Source organism: Sciurus carolinensis, chromosome 3, assembly GCF_902686445.1.
Source record: "Sciurus carolinensis chromosome 3, mSciCar1.2, whole genome shotgun sequence".
NCBI lineage: Eukaryota > Metazoa > Chordata > Mammalia > Rodentia > Sciuridae > Sciurus > Sciurus carolinensis.
This window is the reverse complement of record NC_062215.1, coordinates 46,670,542-46,690,944: the sequence shown is the minus strand read 5'-3', so window position 1 is coordinate 46,690,944 and position 20,403 is coordinate 46,670,542. Positions and strand designations below refer to the sequence as shown.

General features: G+C 40.2%; 1 protein-coding gene across 2 annotated transcripts in view; it reads right to left on the bottom strand.

Annotated features, from left to right (window-relative positions):
- The window catches only part of LOC124980840 (heparan sulfate glucosamine 3-O-sulfotransferase 3A1), a 90,417-nt gene extending 71,623 nt beyond the window's left edge, over positions 1-18,794 (bottom strand). The window contains exon 1 of one of the 2 annotated variants that reach the window (XM_047546810.1): positions 17,324-18,794. In XM_047546810.1, coding sequence (XP_047402766.1) covers positions 17,324-17,922 — 599 coding nt within the window. In that variant the 5' untranslated portion in view covers positions 17,923-18,794. Of the gene's footprint in view, positions 1-17,246 lie in introns of both variants that reach the window. The other variant, XM_047546812.1, reaches the window with a different exon arrangement.
- Positions 18,795-20,403: the final 1,609 nt, after the last annotated feature.

The window sequence follows — 20,403 nt, the reverse complement described above, 5'->3', positions numbered from 1 at the left end:
AAAATACAATCAATCCATTTGTATAACTTGCTGAATGACCAAAGGGTTACACATAGAAAAAAGCATTTCATATCTGACAGATTTGTAAACATTTCATAATAATCACATTTTTACATTTGCATAGCACTGCTTTCTCATTGGTTATAGTACTTGATTAAGGGTTTTCTTGCTTCTTCCCATTGACAAATAATTATCAGTTAGAAACCATATTTGAAACACTGTTAACGTCTTTCCAAATGCCTTATTTTTAAACTAGCACTGTCATTCAGAGTAAGCCTGCTAGGTTCACACTGCTAATGTGGAAGTACCCTGCACGATTCATGACATCCAGCTATTTGTTAATTTTGTAGAGGTAGATCATTTAAATTCCTGTGACGACAGGACAGCAATTCATTTTCCAGAAATAGGGAGAAACACTCCTTTGTGAAAGACAGATCCAGTGAACAGAATGACGCCGGAAACAGAAAAGACTATAAATTGAGGATATGAGAAAATTCACTAAAACTTGGGACCACAGAGAGGGACGAAATTGGCGAGATGCGGAAGAGTCGGGCTACGCATTTCAACACCTGTGAATTTCAGGACTCATAAAAGTCTCCAGAGTTATCCCCTGAAAAGATCCAGGTTGACCACCAAGAAAACCTGGAACTGCTTTTAAACTGGCCCCCTTCGTGCTGGCCTCTTGGTGCTTCTCTGGGTTGGCTTGTGAAGCATTTAATCAGTGGTGCTTTCTCTTTTCTCTTCCCATCCTAATTTCCTACTTTCCCCTCTCCTGCAATTATGTGAAGTTTCTGGTCACGCAGGGAAACATTTAAAGTTCTGTCACACGTATGCAGAGGGTCACATGGAGGCTGGCTCTATTTTCTATCAGGATATTAGAGATGGAAATATTTCTTGCACTTATTTGTGTAAATTTAAGTCACCAGCTTTTTTCTTCTTCATTTCTCTGGGCTCCTCTTTCGGACTCCTTTGTATCCTCCAAATAAATCCTGCTTAATCTGTCACCATGTTGCTAAAGGCTCCCTTGTAGATTTCTGAGCAGACTAGAAGGACACTTATGGTGAAATGAATGAATTATTTGCAATGTTGGTCCTAAATCTAAAGAAACGCCATGGAGATCATTGTTGAACGTTACATAGAGCAACTCTTGCTTTAAACAGGGTTCAATTTGAAATATGCTACAAGTTCTTTCTCTGCAAGTTGCAGAGAAATAATCACTGTCAATTAGATGAGAAATTAAGCCCTACAACAGTGTACTTTTTGGCCACAAGCAACAGATTTGTGAGTCAGACAATAAAGAAATTGGTATGCTTTAGTTTTCTCAATCTCAAGGGTTTTCTGTTTGTTTTGTTTTTGATGCTTTCTCCTTATTACTAACATTTCCAGAGAAGAGAAAGAAAAATCTCAGAAGCAGGACAGAGTGCCTGAACTTTATCTGATATTTGATGCTCACAGGGAAGAAATAAGGATCCATGTTCTGATGGAAGAACATCCAACAGCCAAAGCTTCAAAGGAAAATTTCAAATTTTGTGAGAGAAAACATAAAGTATTTAAATTTCTTCATTCTCATGGAATTTTCAATCAAGTATTCAAATAAAAAAGGTTGAAGCAAGTTTGATTTTCTTTTCACACTTGACCTGGAGTTTTGAATAGGCTGGCATAGTACTACCTTGGAAAGGAGCCACTACTCTTTTACCAAAATGCTCGAGAAAATTAAACAGGCATATCAGATGCCTGGGTTCAATAACTAATGCAGAAAACCATCAGCATCCATCCAAAGAGCACAATCAGCAATTGAGAGAGAGAGAGAGAGAGAGAGAGAGAGAGAGAGAGAGAGAGAGAGAGAGAGAGAGAGAGAAAAGAGAGAGACCTAGCTAAAACTCTCTGATAAAGAAACTGTTGAGTAAACCATGCATAAGTAACCGCATAGGGGCTGCAGAAATCAGGAAACAACACATTAAACACATTTTAAGCACTCCTTCATCTTGGGAAGTTTTATTTGCATGGATGACTAGCCATAATGGTTATAAAGAAAGTATGAAGATCCCCATTGGCCAACTCAGGTCCAGGAAAGAAAGGGGAGGCAGCATTCATTAGACAGTTGTGAGGGTAAAGTTCATTACCTTCCTTGCTTTTTCCATCTACTCATCAACTCAATGCTCTCTGGTCTAGGTCATGCCACAAAAGCCTACCTGATCTCAGGGTCACCAAATGACTTCCTCACTGACACAGTTAACACTCTCAAATCCCTTTTCAGCCTTTCCTTAGAGCAATTGATAACTCTGGACTTAGAACTATCCTCTCCCCACTGACAACTTAATTTTATATACAGCAAAAAAATTGAGTCATAAAGAAGAATAAAATTATGGCATTTGCAGGTAGATGGATGGAATTGGAGAGTATCACGCTAAGTGAAATAAGTCAATCTCAGAAAACCAAAGGCCAAATGTTTTTCCTGATACGTGAATGATGATACATAATGGGGGTGGGGGTAAGAGAAGAATGCAGGAACTTTGGATTACGTGGAGGGAAATGAGAGGGGGGAAGGGCAGGGGAATGAAAGATGGTGGATTGAGACAGATATCGTTACCTTATGTACTTGTATGATTACACGAATGGTATGAATCTACACCATGTACAACCATAGGAACGAAAAGTTGTACCCCCTTTTTGTATAAGGAAGCAAAATGCAATCTGTAAAAATAAAATAACATACAAAAAATGGTTTTGAGAACTGTGCAACAAACACCTATCTACCCATGTACTCCATTCTAAATGTATATTTTTATTGTTTTACTGACACATCTCTCTCCATCCCACTATAAAAACTTTCAAGAAATCCATTCATCCATCAATCTATTTTTTTAAAAATATGTTTCAAAGTAAATCATAGACATTGGTACAGTTGCAAGCATGATATGAACTACAGAAACTATCTTCCTTTGAGGCCAGAATAAAACTCTTTCCACTACCCTTGTGTTCTGTCACACACCTTTGCACCTCAGCTGGGCTGACAACTGATACAACATCAGCAACTATGCCCTGTGATGCTTCCCAAGTATGACCTTATTTGCAAGCTTGGACATACATACCCAGGGCATTTTCCATTTCACATGTCTACAGTTGTTTAATTTGTTTGTTTGTTTGATACTATTATTTCACTTTCTGGTTCACTATCACAGTTAAAGTTACTAATAAATATGCTTAAGCTAATAATCCTCAGATATTCTCCAGTTTCTCTCTCCTCATTGCTACATTCCACACACAGTTTTATAGTTCCCACTAATAAAACATACAGCTAATCTTTCCCCACTTCCTATGCCCACTGAGCTGCATTAGCCCATGGCTCCACTGTCTGTCCTCTAGATTCCTCAACAGCCACCTACCTGACTATGCATTCAGAAGCCACCTGAGGAGGATTAGATTTCCAAAGAAGAACTAGAGAAGGTCTGTGAAACATCTCTCTGCTAAAAGCCTTCAATACCCTCCAGTGCTGCCTTTAGTGCTACATGGAGCCAATATGGTAGCCAATGGCTTCATGGAGCTATTGCATTCTTGAAATGTAACTAATCCAAATGAAGATGTGCTATAAATATAATGTGCATATTAGATTTTGAAGAATTGATAAAAAAATGCAAGCTATCTCGTTAATCATGTTTAATTTGACTACATATATTAAATTTTAGATATATTCACATACATTATATTTTGATCACATGTTGAATTTTATTTTGATGTATTGGCCCAAATTATAATATTGTTAAAAATTAACTGGACCTTAAAAAGTTCTTACCATTTTAAAGCGGCTACTGTAAAGTTTAAACTTCCAGTTTCCCTTACATTTCTTTTTTAAAAATCTTTTTTATTCACATAATATTTGTATATATTTATGGAATATGGCATGATAATTTGATACATTAAACAAAGTGTAACTATAAGGATAGTTAACATTTCCATTCCCCTAAACATTAATCATTTGTGTTAGGAACTACAAATTACATGTCTACATTCCTATTAGATATTGCTGATAGAGAATAAAGTCCAAGATCCTTAAATATACCATTTAATAATCCTCAAAACTCTTTCTCCCACCTTGGTTCTCAACTTGATGTGCCCAGACAATGCTGAACTTAAACCACATTGTGGGATTGTTTCCAGGTACAGAGGGCAGGGGTAATAAGTGTGACCTAATACTCCTTTCAAATGCTTCCCATGATGCCCTAGCATCCAAAGGAAAAAAGAAAAGGATGAGTAGAGGAAGATTTGTAAATGAAATACACTCAAGTACAGAGCCATGGACACCTCAATGGATTATTAAGCTTAAAAAAATAGGAACAACAACTTCTTTAATGTTTATGTGCCTATTCCAAAATAGAATGCTTGTAGTTGAGTTCCTAACCACATTTTACAAAATGACATCATCTCAACCAATCCTGTATATTTCCAAATTTCCCCCTGGTTCACTGCCCTGCAGTTCCAGGATGGAATCCCAATTCAATTCTCCCACAGGAGCAGGGAGCTCTGTCATTTCTGAATGGATCTTGAATGGGAGGTTAATTGCCTACCTTGTGCATTCTCACACTTCCCCTGAATTTTTTTTTTTTTTTTTTTTTTTTTTTTTTTGTGAATGCTCACTTGAGAGTAAGTGAAATCAAGCAAAGGAAGAATGCATGAGATATGTGAAGACTTTAGATTAGCTCAGAAGTTGGCAAACTCTAGCCAGTGGCTTTGTGGTTTTGGTGAATAAAATTTTTTTGGAACCTAGTCACACCCATTCATTCATTCAAAAGCAGAGTGGAATAATTATGATCAACTGCAGAGCCCACAAATCCTATCATGATGACTATATGGTCTCTTCGAGAAAAACATTGTTGACTCCTGGCCTAAGAGGTCATTTAAATTTTTTTTTCATTAAAAAATTATAAATCTATCATGTGACAGGTAATTCTAATTCCAGGTTCCAAGAATGCAACACTGATAAAGAACCTAGAATTCAAAGCACAGAACACTCACATTTCATTTCTAAAGGGACCTTGAAACACATTGACCTTAGTCTCTTCAAACAGAACTTTTGTTGACACTATTCAGTGTTTTTCAAAAATTTTAAGATCCTCAATAACGAGTAGATTTTACACTTAACCCTTCCTATGTATGCAAATAACAAAGAGAATTAGATTTGTCAAAGTAACCTTTGTCCTGCTTACTACACCAGATCCACTCTTGTATATTTACAGATTTTATTTTTACCGTAGTTCCTTTAAAAAAAAAAAAAAAAAAAAGATTGATTTCATTATGTATTGATGTCCTGTGAGTCACTGGTTGAAAAAGTCTTGATGCAGGACAAGTTTTTATGGTCTAACTCTGGTCTTCACTGTAAGCCATAATGGTAAACTAGCAGCTGTTCAGCTTCAGTTGGGGTGGACTCACTCCTTGCAGGCAGAACTTTGTTTTGTTTTCATTCAGGTTCTTAATATATGCATTATTTTTGAAAATGTTAAAATGTCAGTATTCTGATATTCTTTTGGAAAATCAGAGGACATGGAAATAATCAGTCCACTTTTTCTACCTGGTAATCATCAGTTGGAGCTGAGAAGAATTTTCTCCAGTGCTTGCTAACTTGCCACCCATCGCCACAGGGCCAATGCACCTGAAAATCCCAAGAATTTTCATCATGTCTATTAGCGCCCCATGAACCTCACCCATACAAATATAAAACAGATCCAATTTGTTTTCTTTCCATCATCAAACCCTCGCAGGGCATTCTAGTAGACCCACTGGCTTCAGAGAAAGGCTTTTTAACAGATACTGCTGTAATCCCAAGGCCTCCTACACCAAGAAGAAAGAGTAAGCTCCATTAGAAAGAAAAACAAACGGCCTTTATTTCTTTAAGAAAAAAAAAAAAAGAACAAACCCACAACATTTGATGAAAGAAACTACAAGAATAATTAGAGTCCACCAGGAAATTAAAAGAAAAAGAAAAAACAGATGCGAGTTTTTGTTTACTTAAAAAGTTTTGTTTGCGACATAAAATCAGGGCCCTGCTGCTGCATTTTCTTCCCTCCCACCAGAACTTTTCAAAACATGAGTGAGTGCCAAATAGGACTTCAGTTAAGAAAGGTGATGAGGGGAGCCAGCCCTTAGCTCTGGGAATGTAACTTTATGTAGCTTAATCCAGTTCCCTTTGTTAAATACCTGAACTTAACGAGAATCTGCAAAGATTTATAACCGTAACAAACACATCATTTTTGACTTTGTCATTCAAACCAGTCTGGCATCTTTGATATTTCTTAGTGAAAGAAGAGATCTAATCCAAGTAAGAACTCCGCAAAAGGGAAAGGGAATTTTATTCCCATAATTTGATTGATTACTTCCTACTCTGAACACCCAAGAGAGAAAAAGCAAACTTTTTCCTGTCTGTACTCAGATTTCTCCCACTAATCTTTTACAAGCAGGCAACAACCATAAAACACAAATTACTTACAAGGATCCAAAGGCCAATCATGCTAGCTGGGTTCCAAAATCTATATGCATCAAAATATTGAGGAAAACATCTGAGATGAAAAACAGAAATTTAAAGATGAATAGACCCCTGATTCAATTCAATTCAATACTTAATTCACCAGTTCTGGGAGAAGAAAAGATAATGCTGTACCTGATTCCTTTGAAGGAATATGTGTGTCATTGTTGCAAAGCCTCAGAAACTAAATATATATAATTAGGGCACACAATTTTTTCCCCCAATTATAGTCTCTTGAATTCGTCTTTTAACTTTTGGCAAGGCATCCCTGTTTCTTCATATATAAAAGTTTATCTTTATCACTAATATACCTACTCTGTTCAATATCCTATCAGTTTGCATTTCTTCCTTACTGGAACTAAAGGAAATCAACAACAGTTTCTACCTGGACTAACAGCCTGGTCACTTTAGTAAGGGCTTGGCACTAATAATGACCAGCTGTCAGGAAATCACTTAAATGAATGTGATCCATAACAAAAGCAATGGAGGGGTAACCATTGAGCTGTGCTCCGCTTGGAGGGATTAACAGAGCTAAAGAATGAAAACGTCACTTTGGAGGTGAAAATATACAAAGAATGAGCAAGACAGTGCTCAGCAGTGTGCCAGGAGAATGCTCACTGGGGAATCCCTACAAGTGCAGAAGGGACTGCCTGATTGCTCAGTGATACCAGTTCCTAGACACAGACCGTCAACTCACTTTGCCCCCAGTTTTAGGAGCAGTAAGCATCCTTCTGATTTTACTTCTAACAATATTTTGGCTTCTTCTTCCAAAAGTTTAGAAATTGCTCATTTGGTCTACTCAAAAGGTTTTTGTAGTGGTTATGGCAACTTTTAAAGTATCAGTAAAAAATCTTGACACCAAAAAGAAAACCAAGATTTCTGATAGGTCCAGTAGGATGAGTTCTGTGATCAGATTACTTTAGAGAAAAAAAAAAATGTTGATGAAAACCAGATGGTTTTAGTTACACCACATAATAGGTCAATAAACTAATGTGGATCTTTAGATAGCTTTTAAAATTCACTTTTTTCAACTGAATTTTGATGTGTTGCCCAATTTTCTAATGAAAGATCAAAGATCAGGGTCAAATGTGTCTGAATCACTCTCCAACATGGAATAGGCTTTCCATGGCCACCCTCTCTGGGATGCTGATGGCTTGCTATTTGGGCAGGAACTACATATTGGAAATTCTGTCAAAGAACAAGATAGAATACCCTACTATGGAAGCTCTGTCATGCCACAGGTGGGTGAATCTGGATTCAGCACCAATACTGAGATTTTTAGCTCTATGACTTTGGGAGTTTGCTTCACCGTTCTGAGTCTCTGTTTTCTGATATATAAAGTGCAGAAAATGATAGGATATACTTAAAATAGTTACTACATATAATAATATCATTCAGACTATGTACAGCAGATCATTCAACTTGATCTAGCACTTAGAGAGGGCTGGACATATTTAATTATTGTCACTTTACACCTGAAATGATGGATTTTATCAAATGTACATTACAGAGTTCAAATATTTTGCTATTTTAAAACTGGTTTAAAGGGAACAAAGAAAAGCATATACCCACTAGAATGAAAAAAATACCAACAAGTGGAGAAAAGTATGAAATCACAGAAATTATTTTTTATCTACATAAGCATTTGTAGCCAATGCCTTGTATAAAAGTGGTTTATAAAACAGATTCAATAAAGATAAGTGAATCAACTAATAGAAGAAAATATCATTAGCTTCCTGGAGTCTGTAGATGGAGCAGGTGTTGTTTTGTTTTACTTAAGTAAAAAATGTAATGTGGACAAAACTATTTTTACAGTTGTTATAAATATCAAAGGGGAAATGTTTTGAGGGAGATTTTCATTTCTCTGCTAACCCAAAAGCCCAGCAACACAACCTTGTGTTTAAAAACAGAAGCAGAAATTGCTAGTGTAACACCTAGATAGGAACTTTGAGTCTGTCAATGCTGGTGGTCAGGACTTAGCAGACCACTCATGACTGTAGGCTGGTCCTCCAGGGCTCTGGAGTTTGGACACTCTTCTTTCCTCTCCACAGAACACAGTAATTGCTCCATGTCTGTTTTGCTCCTGTGTCTGGTCCACAAGCCACAGTGCTTAAAGCCAAGGGTTAAAAATCAAGTCCAGGAAGTGAACAGAATACTTAAGTTGGTTTGAAAAATCTAGATCATGTTGTCATCTTGGCCATAAGGAGCATCCACAGTCACGGCTTCATCTTTTCCTTGCAAAACCAGTATCCCAAACTCATTTTTCCTCTGACCCCTACTTTAGTGCTTTCTGTCCTCAAATACCTGCCATTTACATGAAAATTATTCTCTCCATCATAGGAGGGAATCAATCAGAGGTGGAGTTCTTTTGTACCTTCTTTATTTTACATTTACCATTCATCTTAGAGGAAGGAATAAACAAAGTTCTCTGTGCCTGTTTCAAGGACAAGAGAATAGGAGGGGAAGCCATGAGCTGGTTTTATTATGCAATAAGTTAAGAGAAGGATCAGCATGTCTGTAGGCAACAGGTGTTGCAAGAAGGGAGGCAGGCAGGCCCATTCCAGGGGCCTTCCCAGGGAAAGCAGGAACATGGAATAAAGGAAATTGGTGCAGAGTATTTCAGCATGAGCCATCCTTGTTTGATGCTGGTTAGGTTCTTCCTTTACTGTTTTCACTTTTCCTTTTAGAATAAGTTTAGATATTAAAATTGCAAAAAAGAGCACAGAGAAATTCCCTACACCTTTTACCCAGACTCCCCTAAGGTTATATCATCTTATATAACCTTAGTACAATATGATGATCCAAACAAAGACATTTAGTTTGGTAGTCTCCCTTTATCCATGGAGGCATGTTCCAAGACCCTAGTGAATACCTGAAATCACAGATATTATTGAACCTATATATTTTTTCCTACATACAAATACGTTTCCCATCTTAACTAAGAAGTTAACACACGCTGTAGCTAAACTTTTGTAGTCTGAGTGACAGCAACACTGATACAAATTTCCTTTTTCTTCACAATTTCAAAGGTAGAAGATTCATTCTTATCATGTATCCTAGCAACCTCAGTATCTTATTTTTTCCCTATTAAGAATTTTCACATTTTTGCTTAAAGAAAGCACTTTATGGCTTCTCTTTAGCACACACAGCAATACTAATCTTGTACTTTGGGAACTTCATTAAGTAAACTAAGGGTTACTTGAACACAATTAATATAAGACCGCAATGGTGGAGCTAGAAAATGAGGTAACTGCAAGTAACTAATAGGCAGGTAGTGTATACAGCATGAATATACTGGACAAGGGGCTGATTCACATCCTAGTGTAACAGTGTGAGATTTCATCATGCTACTCAGAAAGGCAGGCAATTTAAAACTTATGAATTGTTTATTGCTATAGTCTTCCATTTAATATTCTCTGTTGACCACAGATAACTGAAACCTCAGAAAGTAAAACCTTGGACAAGAGGGGGAACTACTGTATAATACTGTTAACTAAACTACACACATTGTTCATTTTTTCCCATTTTTTCCACAAGTGCCTAGAGTTTTTTAATTGTTGTTGTTCAAGAATCCACTCATGGTTTCTCCCTATATTTATTTACTCATATTAATGAGTCACTTTTGTCTCTTCCCATCTGGCAGAGTTTATCAGTCTGAATTTGCTTTGCATAATCATGACACGTTTGAAGAATACTGTTCAGGTACTTTGTAGAATCTCTCAATTTGGATTTGTCTAATGCCTTCCTCATGGTTAGACTGGATTTATGGACACAGGGGAAGAACAGTCCACAGAGGAGGCATCATTCTTTCTGTATTACACCAGGGAAACATGACCTCAACATAACAAGGGACATTAACCTTGGTCACTTGATTAAGGTAGTGTCTGCCAGGTTTCCCCAATGTAATGTTCCTATTCATCTCTTTCCTCCTGTCCTCGATTTAACCTGACCATGTCCCAGTTCTGTAACCTACTGTCCTTAGTCCTGGACAGAAAGTACAGAAGTGCCCTACTGTGGAACTCCCAGAGCACAGTCCTGAGAAGTTGTCTCCTTGTGCAGAGAGCAGGCTATTCCACAGGCTATCTCGGGTGCATTAAGGGTTAAAAAGGCTTCTGTTTGCTGCCTGTTAGGAAACATGGGACCCTCCTCCAGAGCATGTACCACACAGGGTAAGGAATAAGGCTGCATTAGTGATGTTGAAATAAAATCATCTGGAAGTATTTTCATCTGAAGCCGGCTTTCAGAAACAGAGGCAAAACACACTAACAAAAGTAATCTGGGGCATATGGCATTGCTTTCAGCCAAACACATTTCTAATATAAATCCTCTAATCATTTATATCTTGGTTTTCAGGTTTATTGTCAAGTCAAGTCTCTTTTCTTTCTTTCCAAATAATAAACTCCCTGACTGAAAGACATGAACTATCCTTTTCTAAAAGAGGCAAAGTGCAGGTCTGCAGAGCTAGGAAGATCATACTTGCTATGAGTGCTACCTAAACACAATTTGTTTTGTTTCTTCTTCTCCTTCTTTTAAATGAGACTGCATATATACCCTGATGGAGATGAAGTTTTACAACTTCTCCCTCTGGGAAGGTAGTGTGTGTGGGCGGGGGGGGGGGGGGGTCTTTGCTGCTCCTCCTACCACTAGGTGGCGCTACACATCACATTCAAAATAGGCGGCTCTCAGAACAAGATTTTGTTTATAACCTTCACAAGATTTTCTCTCACATTGTTAATTGCAAGTATTTAATGCATTCTTAATAATCATTTTCCCTTTCCTTTTCCACATTTAATGTCATCAAACGACAAATCTGAACTCTGGAATACAGAGTTCTTCAGGTACTTAAGTGACCTGAGGATAATTGTAAATTTTCAGGTGCACGAATAGTCCTGAGAAATGCAAAAAATCAAGGGTCACATCATTGCAGGCAAGAATTTTAGGAGAGATTCTTTGATTCACTGAACTCAGCATTGCCTCAATTTCTAAATTTTGTCTTCACGTAAGTGTGCTTGTTAACTATATTCATATACCCCCAAAGAGATTTTAAAACTGCATCAAATTAGCAAAGAATTTAAACTGCTGACAAAAATTTTAAGACATTCTTATAATGATAAAGACTAGAGAGCTAAGATATAACTTTGTGTAATTCCCTCCAATTCCATATGAAAGTTACATATTTAATAGGAAACTTAATTTTCACAATTATAGCTCATCGTGTAAGCAAAAACAAATTTCTAAAAGCTTAGGGTATGATGTCATTGGGAAGCATAGATCACGACATGATACTTTTTATCAGTCATGTTATTATTACTTGATGGAGGAAGATCTCTCCCAAAGGAAAAAAGTTAAGAATATCAAGTTCCTGACTGGGTCTAACAATTTGACCAATGGTAATTGCAATTTGTGATTGTGCAAATGTGTCCCAAACAGATATGAGGTCTTTTTTGTGTTGTTTATATCAGGAAGGTTTGTTTGCTCTGAGGCTGACACTCTTCTCCTCATTATGTGAGCATCTGGTCTATGTAAGTTTAGCCCATGTTGTCATTAATTGCACAGGCTTATTTTATTCCCATGACCCCTCCAAAATACAGACTTGGCACATATTCTTCCCTGGCCAATCAACAGATTTATTTATACGAGACAAATATTTTGGTCAGAGTGTTTTCTTTTTGAGGGGAGGGCAGGAGATCATAATGCTATAGTGGGCTTCCACCCAAAGATGCCTATGGATTCACATAAAGTATATCAGTATATCGGAAACCTCATCATAATAAGGGAATGTACACTCATACAAGTATTCCAACTCCAGGATTTCACCAAAAATGTCTTTAAAGTCTGTTCCATACCATCATGTCTGATATTGCTCAGAAGTTCCCCAACCAGTTAACAACTTTACTATTAAAAATTCCATCACTTTTTCCCCACCTACTAGGTATTGCTCTTGCACAGACATGGATGTGTGAGGGCATGCATGTGCACACACATGCACACACACAGGAAGTAGGCTGATTAACTTGCATTCCATCACTACTGGGGATGAGCCCAGAGTTCAGAAATTCAGGAAAAAAAATGACAGCATTTTGACACATCAGCCTCTTGCTAGGTGGCAAGTGCCCAGTCACTAAGAGATTCTGGGAACTACATGCATGAAAGAAGTTATACCCTCTGCCTCTATGAGCATGGATGCTAAATGAGGGTCCAAAGCAACTACTTCCTACTCTACTCCCAGTCCTTATCCCTTCTCAATGTTCTTCCCTTGCTCTAAGGTTAGAGTCTTTGGACTTCAGTCCATATGGCCTTGCATGGGTGGCCAGCCTTGCAGCTCCCTTGGCTCCAATTTCATTTCAAACCCTTCACGCAGAAGGGCTCTCGGTGCAGGAGGGTGGGAAACTGCACATGGAGGTACTCCGCAGCTGCTCCCAGCTGCTACAAAATGCCGATTTCTCCTCATAGGAACCGAAAGTGCCTCTGCTCAATTCGTCTCTTCAATGGCCTCGAAAAACGAGGTCATGATCACTAGAGACCACAAAATTTCAAAGTTTGATGAAGTCAGGGGAGCACTAACTTCATACCCCAAGCTGAGTAATCTTTGATCTTCCTATACACTATAAAGGGCTTCTAGTGATATAATTGTCCAGACTTTTTAAAGAAATGAAAATGTATGAAGACATGCTAGTATAAGAAACTAGATAATAAGTACTTCCTATCTTATACCAAAATAAGAGACTAACGTGTTATAAAAACTACTTTTATATGTGTGTGTGTTTATATAGATAGATACACATTCAGATGGGAAGAAAGACTCAAGCAGGTTCTTTGCATTTGCAAGTTCCGTGTCCACAGATTCACAACTACACATAAAAAATATTCAGTAACTGAGCCAGGCAGTAGTGGTACACTCCTGTAATCTCAGCTACTCAGGAGGCTGAGGCAGGAGGATCAAGAGTCTGAGGCCAGTCTGGGAAACAGCAAGACCCTACTTCAGAAGACAGAACAGAAACAAAACATAAAGTTTCAGAAAAATATTCATATCTGTTCTAAACACATGCAGATGTTTTTCTTGTTGTTATTCCCTAAACAATACAGTATAACAACTGTTTGAATGTATTTACTTTGTATTTAATGTTTAAGTAATCTAGAAATAATTTGAAGTAGGATGTACTAGGTTATAACCAAATGTCATACCATTTATAAGGACTTGAAAATCTGAGAGGTTTGATATACATAGGGAGTCATGGAACAATCCCCCACAGGTACCAAGGGACTACTGTTTATGTATGTGTGTGTATGTGGGTGTGGGAGCGTATATACATTTAGATGTATATGTGTATATATATTACACACATATATAAATACATATCTATGTATATATATTTGTTTACATATATATATTTTTAACTACTTTATAACTAAGTATCTTTTGTCTTAGGATAAAAAAAACATAACTTTTAGTTATTACAGGTATAAATAAGCAGAGAAGAGAGACTTTTTCTTGAAGTAAGCTCACCTGCTCTAGAACTACAGTAGAGGCAATTGGTCTTGACCTCCAGGAAAGATCTCAGCATTTTGAAGTAAATGAAACAATTTTCCACTTTCCTTTGTGAAACCATCACACATACAATGGAAATGGAGACTATTCATTGCAAAGGATTGCTTTCCCATGACATGCAAGCCACAGACATTTGTTGTACTGATATCATGTCTGCTAAATTAAGTAATGAGGAATGTTTTCTAAACCCCATCAGGGTGGAGTTTCATATCCGGAGAACTCCATTGAAGTGTCCTGAATTTTATTAACAAAGTCCCACACATATAAAAGTTTGCCAGGAGGTTTGTTTAGGATATTAAAACATTTTAAATCAATAAGAATAATTTCCTTCTTTGGAGATCTCACATAACAGACTCATTTTCTTTGTCTTTACTACAAATTTGTTCAAATGAAGGGCTGATGACTAAACTATAGAGGAGCAGTTTACAAATAATTTTATTTTCTTCTGAGTGAGGGAAATTTATTGAAACATTTTAGCAACAGGCATTTCTAATTTTCAAACTCCTCCAAGAGCTTTTCTTCAAACTTCCTAATAGTAGTGTCCCTTTGTGAGGACAGTAGGGGGCGCTGCCACAGCAAACTGTTATGGCAACCTGAGAGATTCCACTGAGCAAAAACACAAGGATTCTCCCAAGTCAGTGAGGGTCTAAAAATATTTTTCAGATTTTTTTTCTCTTCCATCATTTACTTTAGGGTGCAATATTGGGATTTTTCTTTCTGTTTGCATGTATGTGTCTGTGTGGTCTTAAGGGTGTGGCAGAAATCCTATATTGCAAAATTTGGGGCAACTCAGGAAGGGCTAACTGATCCCCTACTCTGGAATATTAGCCAAATATAAGTGGTGAGAATGCACTTAGTATTTAAGAGACATTCTGTGTGGTATTTTTTTATATAGTTAAGTCTTCAGTCTTTCTTACAAACATCAAACTCCAAGTTCAGAGCCCAGATGAAAGAACTGTGGGGAAATTTCATTAAATAATCACATAATCCAGGCTCCATAGGTTGGATTTCTGTTTAATAAAAGTTTTTTATGTAATTGAGTTGAGCTTAAATTTATGCATTCAATAAAAAAAAGGTTGCAAATGTTAAAACAAAGACATTGCTCCAACACTTGGAAAATTAAATTCACCAAACCATGAAGTCTACTGTGCAGTTATTTTTGTAACCACCATAAATTGTTTTATAGAACTCTTCTGCCGGAGTAAACAATCCAAGCAGAGATTTACTTTACAGCATGCATCCAGTTTCCAAAGGAGAGAGAGGCCTCAATGTTTATGACTCTTTTTCTTTTCTTTCTTACTATTTCCTTGTTCTTCTTTCTTTCTTTCTTTCTTTCTTTTTTTTTTTTTTTTTTTTTTTTGTTTATACTTGTGTTTCTAGTTACCTTGAAACCTTCCTGTATTATAAGAGTTCAAAAAGTTCCACAGAAAATAAGATACAGGTCTCTAGATATACTGTATCCTCAAATACTTATTGCTGGATTAAGAAGAAACAATCCTACCAGGTGGAAATAAAGTTTATATGGCAAAATGAAAATAAAGGAGTTTAATACTAAATATTTCACCATATTTAATAGCACCTCAGAGCCCAATGTTGGATTAGATAGTTCAGACGGCCAGCTTGAAATGTGTTCCTTACCACTGTACGAGCCCAAATTCAATGCACGCTGCTACAGATAAGAGTTTTAGGGGTCTTTATTCACTCTTTCTTGTGTCCTTGATGAAAAAAACAGAGCTGCCTTTGTGCTAAAAAGAAGGACCTGTTGTTTCCAGATTCAACAGGTCATTTTTATAAGAACTTCCCAGAGGATATAACATAAATGACAGAAACACAAGGGGATAGTTTAAGTGACCAATGATTTTAAATGATATATATTCTATATTAAGGGAAGGTTGTTTGTTTTTTTTTCCAACAAATGGAAAGTTACTCCTTTAAAAGCATTCAATGTTTTTATATGATTTTTAGGACCAAACCTGTCCTCATGAACTGAATTACTATAAATTTGGCTTCTGAAATCAATCTGAGGGTGTGCTTGACCCCTCAAGTAAATAAACTTGTCAAATTATGTCCATTTCTGTTTGGTGGATGAATGGTTAATTGAGCAGGCTTTGGAATATATGTAAATCGTGTTTTAGGTTTGATAATATTGTTTAATTTAAAATAATGAGAGTGAATATTTTATGAACACAATAAACTTTATAAAGTAAAAGTTGTAGTCACATAATTTCTCCTCGTACTTGGAGGAAAGAAAAAAAGTCAATATTTTATGGTAAACAAAACCCAGGTGATTCTAGAATTTATGAGTTTGACAAATTCCATTAGTAAAGGTGGCCTACATTTGAGGAGATCGACAAATTTAACATTAATATCTAAATGGAACGTATTTCCTAAACTGTATTCTCAAAGTTTTCCACAATGTACTCTTTTTACTTTTCTTACTCTTCCCACCTTTTAAAATTAGCTACCTTATTTGTAAAGAGGATTGCTCGAAGATCCTTAGAAAAGTGTTTGCCAGTCCAGAGACAAGTTACTTTTACCTATAAATATCAAAAGCACTTTACCAAACTCACTCCTTGCCCCCAAACAAAAGTTATTACCAAGGAAACTTCTTTAAAACATGGTGACTGGTTGCTGGCACTTACTGAGACTTAGATTATCCAAACTACCTCGCCTCTCTGGCACTTGACACTTTTACTAAGTCTCTATATTACTTACCACCTAGGACAACAATCTGGCAAAGCGTCAAGGTAAATGAATACCTGATGGCAAAGACTGTTAGCTGCAGGGAATTACCCAAAAGATAGAGAAGAAATAAAAGCAGACTTCCTTGGGAGAGGTAACCTAGTAATGATGAACAGGTTTCTAAATCACGGGACGGTGGGGTGGGGTGGCCCTTCTTTCCCCATGCCCCACTTTAGCTAAATACATGAATACTTTCACAGGGCAGGAGAAAAGGATGAGACTAGACTAGACTGGCTTTAGGGAAAGGGAATCCCAAGTTCTAAAATTATTAAGACAAAAGTTTCCCTCCCACTCCCTCCCTCCTTCATTAGCTACCTCCCCGCTCCCCGCAAGAGAAGGCACCTTGAGGAATGGGTTTCATTTCCTCAACTTAGAGACAGCTAAAGAAGACCCCTTTGCCTTCTGCAAGGAGTGAGGAGGGAAATGTACTGGGTTTACCAAAGGCTCTCCCGAGTCTCCACCAGTCCCGCACCCCTGCGCTGTGATTCTCCCCGCCTGGGCCTGCACCCGCTCACCGATACCAGGCGAGTCCCTTGTGGTAGCTGCGGTCGAAAAAGTGGGGCTCCGCGCCCACAGCGCGCACGTCGGGGTGTATGCGCAGGAACTCTAGCAGAGCCCGTGTGCCGCCCTTCTTCACGCCGATGATGATGGCCTGCGGCAGCTGCTTGCTGCCTTCGTCCAAAAGCAGAGCCAAGGTCCCCGGCGGAGCCTCGGCCACGCTGCTTCCCGCCCCGGAACCTCCGGGACTGGCGACCAGGCCAGGGGTCTCCTCTATCCAGGCTGCCTCGCCGCCGTCGTCGCGCGGCACAGGAGGCCGGCGTCTCCGCCACTGCTGCAGTTGCAGGAGACGCTTTCTGTGCGCCACCGCGGGCCACACCGCTAGCTCCCTCGGGCCTCCGGCCAGGACGCCGCGACCCGGGGCCCCCGCCTCCTCGCCGCCGTCGGACAGCCCCACGACGGGGCCGGACAGGGTCTGGCAGCGCTCGGCCAGGCAGTAGAAGACGTAAAGGGACGTGAGCAGGGAGCAGAGCATCAGTAAGAACTTCCGGAAGATGCTGCGGGACAACGGCTCCGCCGAGGTCGGGTGGGCGCCGGCTGGGCCCGGAGGGGCCATCCTAGCCGGAGGCGACGTGGGGCAGCGCGCGGGCCATGCTAGGCCGGTACTCCACCAGGTGCCATGACATCCCCCAGGTGGGCCTGCGCTCTGAACGGAGGCCACATAGCCTGTGAGCCCCTGCGGCGGTGCGAGCTGCCCTGAGAGGCGGCTGCAGGGGCTCCTCCAGGGAACGGAGCCCCGGGAGCCCTGCGCGGGATCCCTGCCTCCAGTCGAGGGGGGTAAGAAGGGGACGCAGTGCCGTGCTTAAGAAACCATCGTCTTAGGTCTTAGACTTGCCCAAGTCCTGAGGCTAGGGGCAGCGCTCGCGCCCCAGTTCTCTAAGAGTCTCTGGGATGGGGTTCTAGGCAACGGTGGCGAAGAAGAGCGACTCAGCCCCGATACCAAGCGTCCTCTCCGCGTGGATCTCCCTCAGCGGTCGTGCATTCTGGGTTTGGTCCTAGTAGAGGGGACGCGCGGTTCCGGGGCCGCCGAGCTGCGTGCGCTCCAGACAGCGGCGAGCGACAGTGCCCCAGACCCTGCTTCCTCTGATCTCCTGGCCCGACTGGACGCGCCCTCTGGCTCTGGGCTCGGATCCTTTCGGCCCTGGTGCGAGGTGCCCCCTAGTCCCTCTGTCCGAGTGTGACCCAGAAGGCCTACACCCCGAGCGGTCCGTCCCGCTTGGTGCGCTCCGGGAGGCTGCAAACTGTTCTTGGGCCCCACCTGTGAGCCGCGTGGCGCAGCCGGGCTGCGCGGGACCTGTCAGCGGCTGCCCTGTTCTCGCAGGCTCTCCCCCGCCGCCTCCCAGGCCGCTGCCGCCACACGTGGGGCGCGGAGGGCAGCAAACTTGGCGGTGACGTCAACGGCCCGGGCCGGACCAGCCCTTGGACCAGCGGCGTAGGGGCTGGGCCAGCCGGGCGGACGGGCGGGGTGAGATGGAGAAAAGGTGGCGCGGGCTCTGCAGCGGCGGCCCAATGGCACTGGAGAGGGCGGGGGCGGTAGGGGAGACGCCCCTTCCTCACTGAACCCGCACACTCGCGGTCGTCTTGCCTCTTCCAGCGTAGCTGGGGGCTGCAGGAGCCCCGGGATTGTCTGACAGCTAGGGATCCGGGGGCCACTCGCTCTTTAGGGGTTACCAAATCTTTCCAACTCAACTCAGCACTTCGCAGCCTTGATCCCCTCCAGATTCCAAGCGTTTTGCCTCCCTCCTGCCTCTGCCACCATATCGGTCCACTCCTCACCCCTTCCCATCGCCTTGATCTTTCTCCTGTCTCCCGAACCTTTGGAAGTTTTGTTGCAGCAAAGCCCAATATCACGCTGCACGCCACGTCCCCATTTGTCTGGGGCAAACTGAGTTTCTCGCAATGGCTTTAAATGTCCATTACGGGTCCTTGAATGAAGTCGTTTCTTCGCGTAGAATATATATATATATATATATATATATATATATATATATATATATATATATATTTTTTTTTTTTTTTTTTTTTAGGGGCGAAGGAGGTTCCCTTGAATTTATTTTAGAATGCTTCAGGGTCTTTCACAGCCTAGAAAGTGGGCCAGTAAATAAATTAAATTTTTTAAAAAATTCAATTCTGATTCCAAGTCCATATGCCCAGTTTTTAGTGAAATGTCTTTTAGTTAATGTTGTATGTTTATGTGTGTGTGTGCGCGCCAGCGCGCGTGTACTTCAAGGGGTTAAATGTCCTTTCATAAACAGAGATTTCCTCTTTCTCTTGCCACCCCTGACCCTATATCCTCTTTATGCACTCCCTGGAGAGCAGGTCTGAAAGGGATACAAACCGCCTTGCTGTTTAATGGCGGGAGGTGGCCCGTGGAACTCGCACGAGGTGGGGGTTTTTGTTCCAGTCCTATTTGTTCCCTATTTCTGGGCTTCCTCGTCTCCCCAGGACACCTGGTAATGTGGGCGGTGGCCTGGCAGCCTCATTCCAATCCCTCTACATTGTGGAGGCTATTTTCTGGAGGGCCCACAGAGGCAACAACACCCTGGTCTAAGGAAACTCACTAGGAATTCCTGCTGTGGGGTGTTGGGGTTTGGCGGCTTTTCTCTCATCTTACTTCCGATATTCTACTTGGCCATGGAAGTGGAAGTCAGCTTTCAACAAGAACCTAGTGGTCTAACTCTGGGTTTGGCTGGAACAGATGTATTTCTTCCCTGCTAGATAAGTAGTCACTGCAGGATATGGTTTTATGTTTATAAGCTACTATCCTGAGTCTAGACTCTTTGATTATATTCTGTCATAGAGTTGTGGACTTTTACAACAATGAACAGCAAATTCTGCCAAACTTTAATGTTCTTTTGTGTCCTAAAATTGGATATTGACAAACCAGTTGAGATTTAATACTAGCTTTAAGTTTAATATATTCCTAAACTTTTCTATAATTATTTGAGCCTAATTTGCTATTTGCTATTTGATATGGTGTGTTCCTGCTTCCTCACTGCAAGCATAAGTATGTTTTTATGTGGGTAGTAAAGACTCA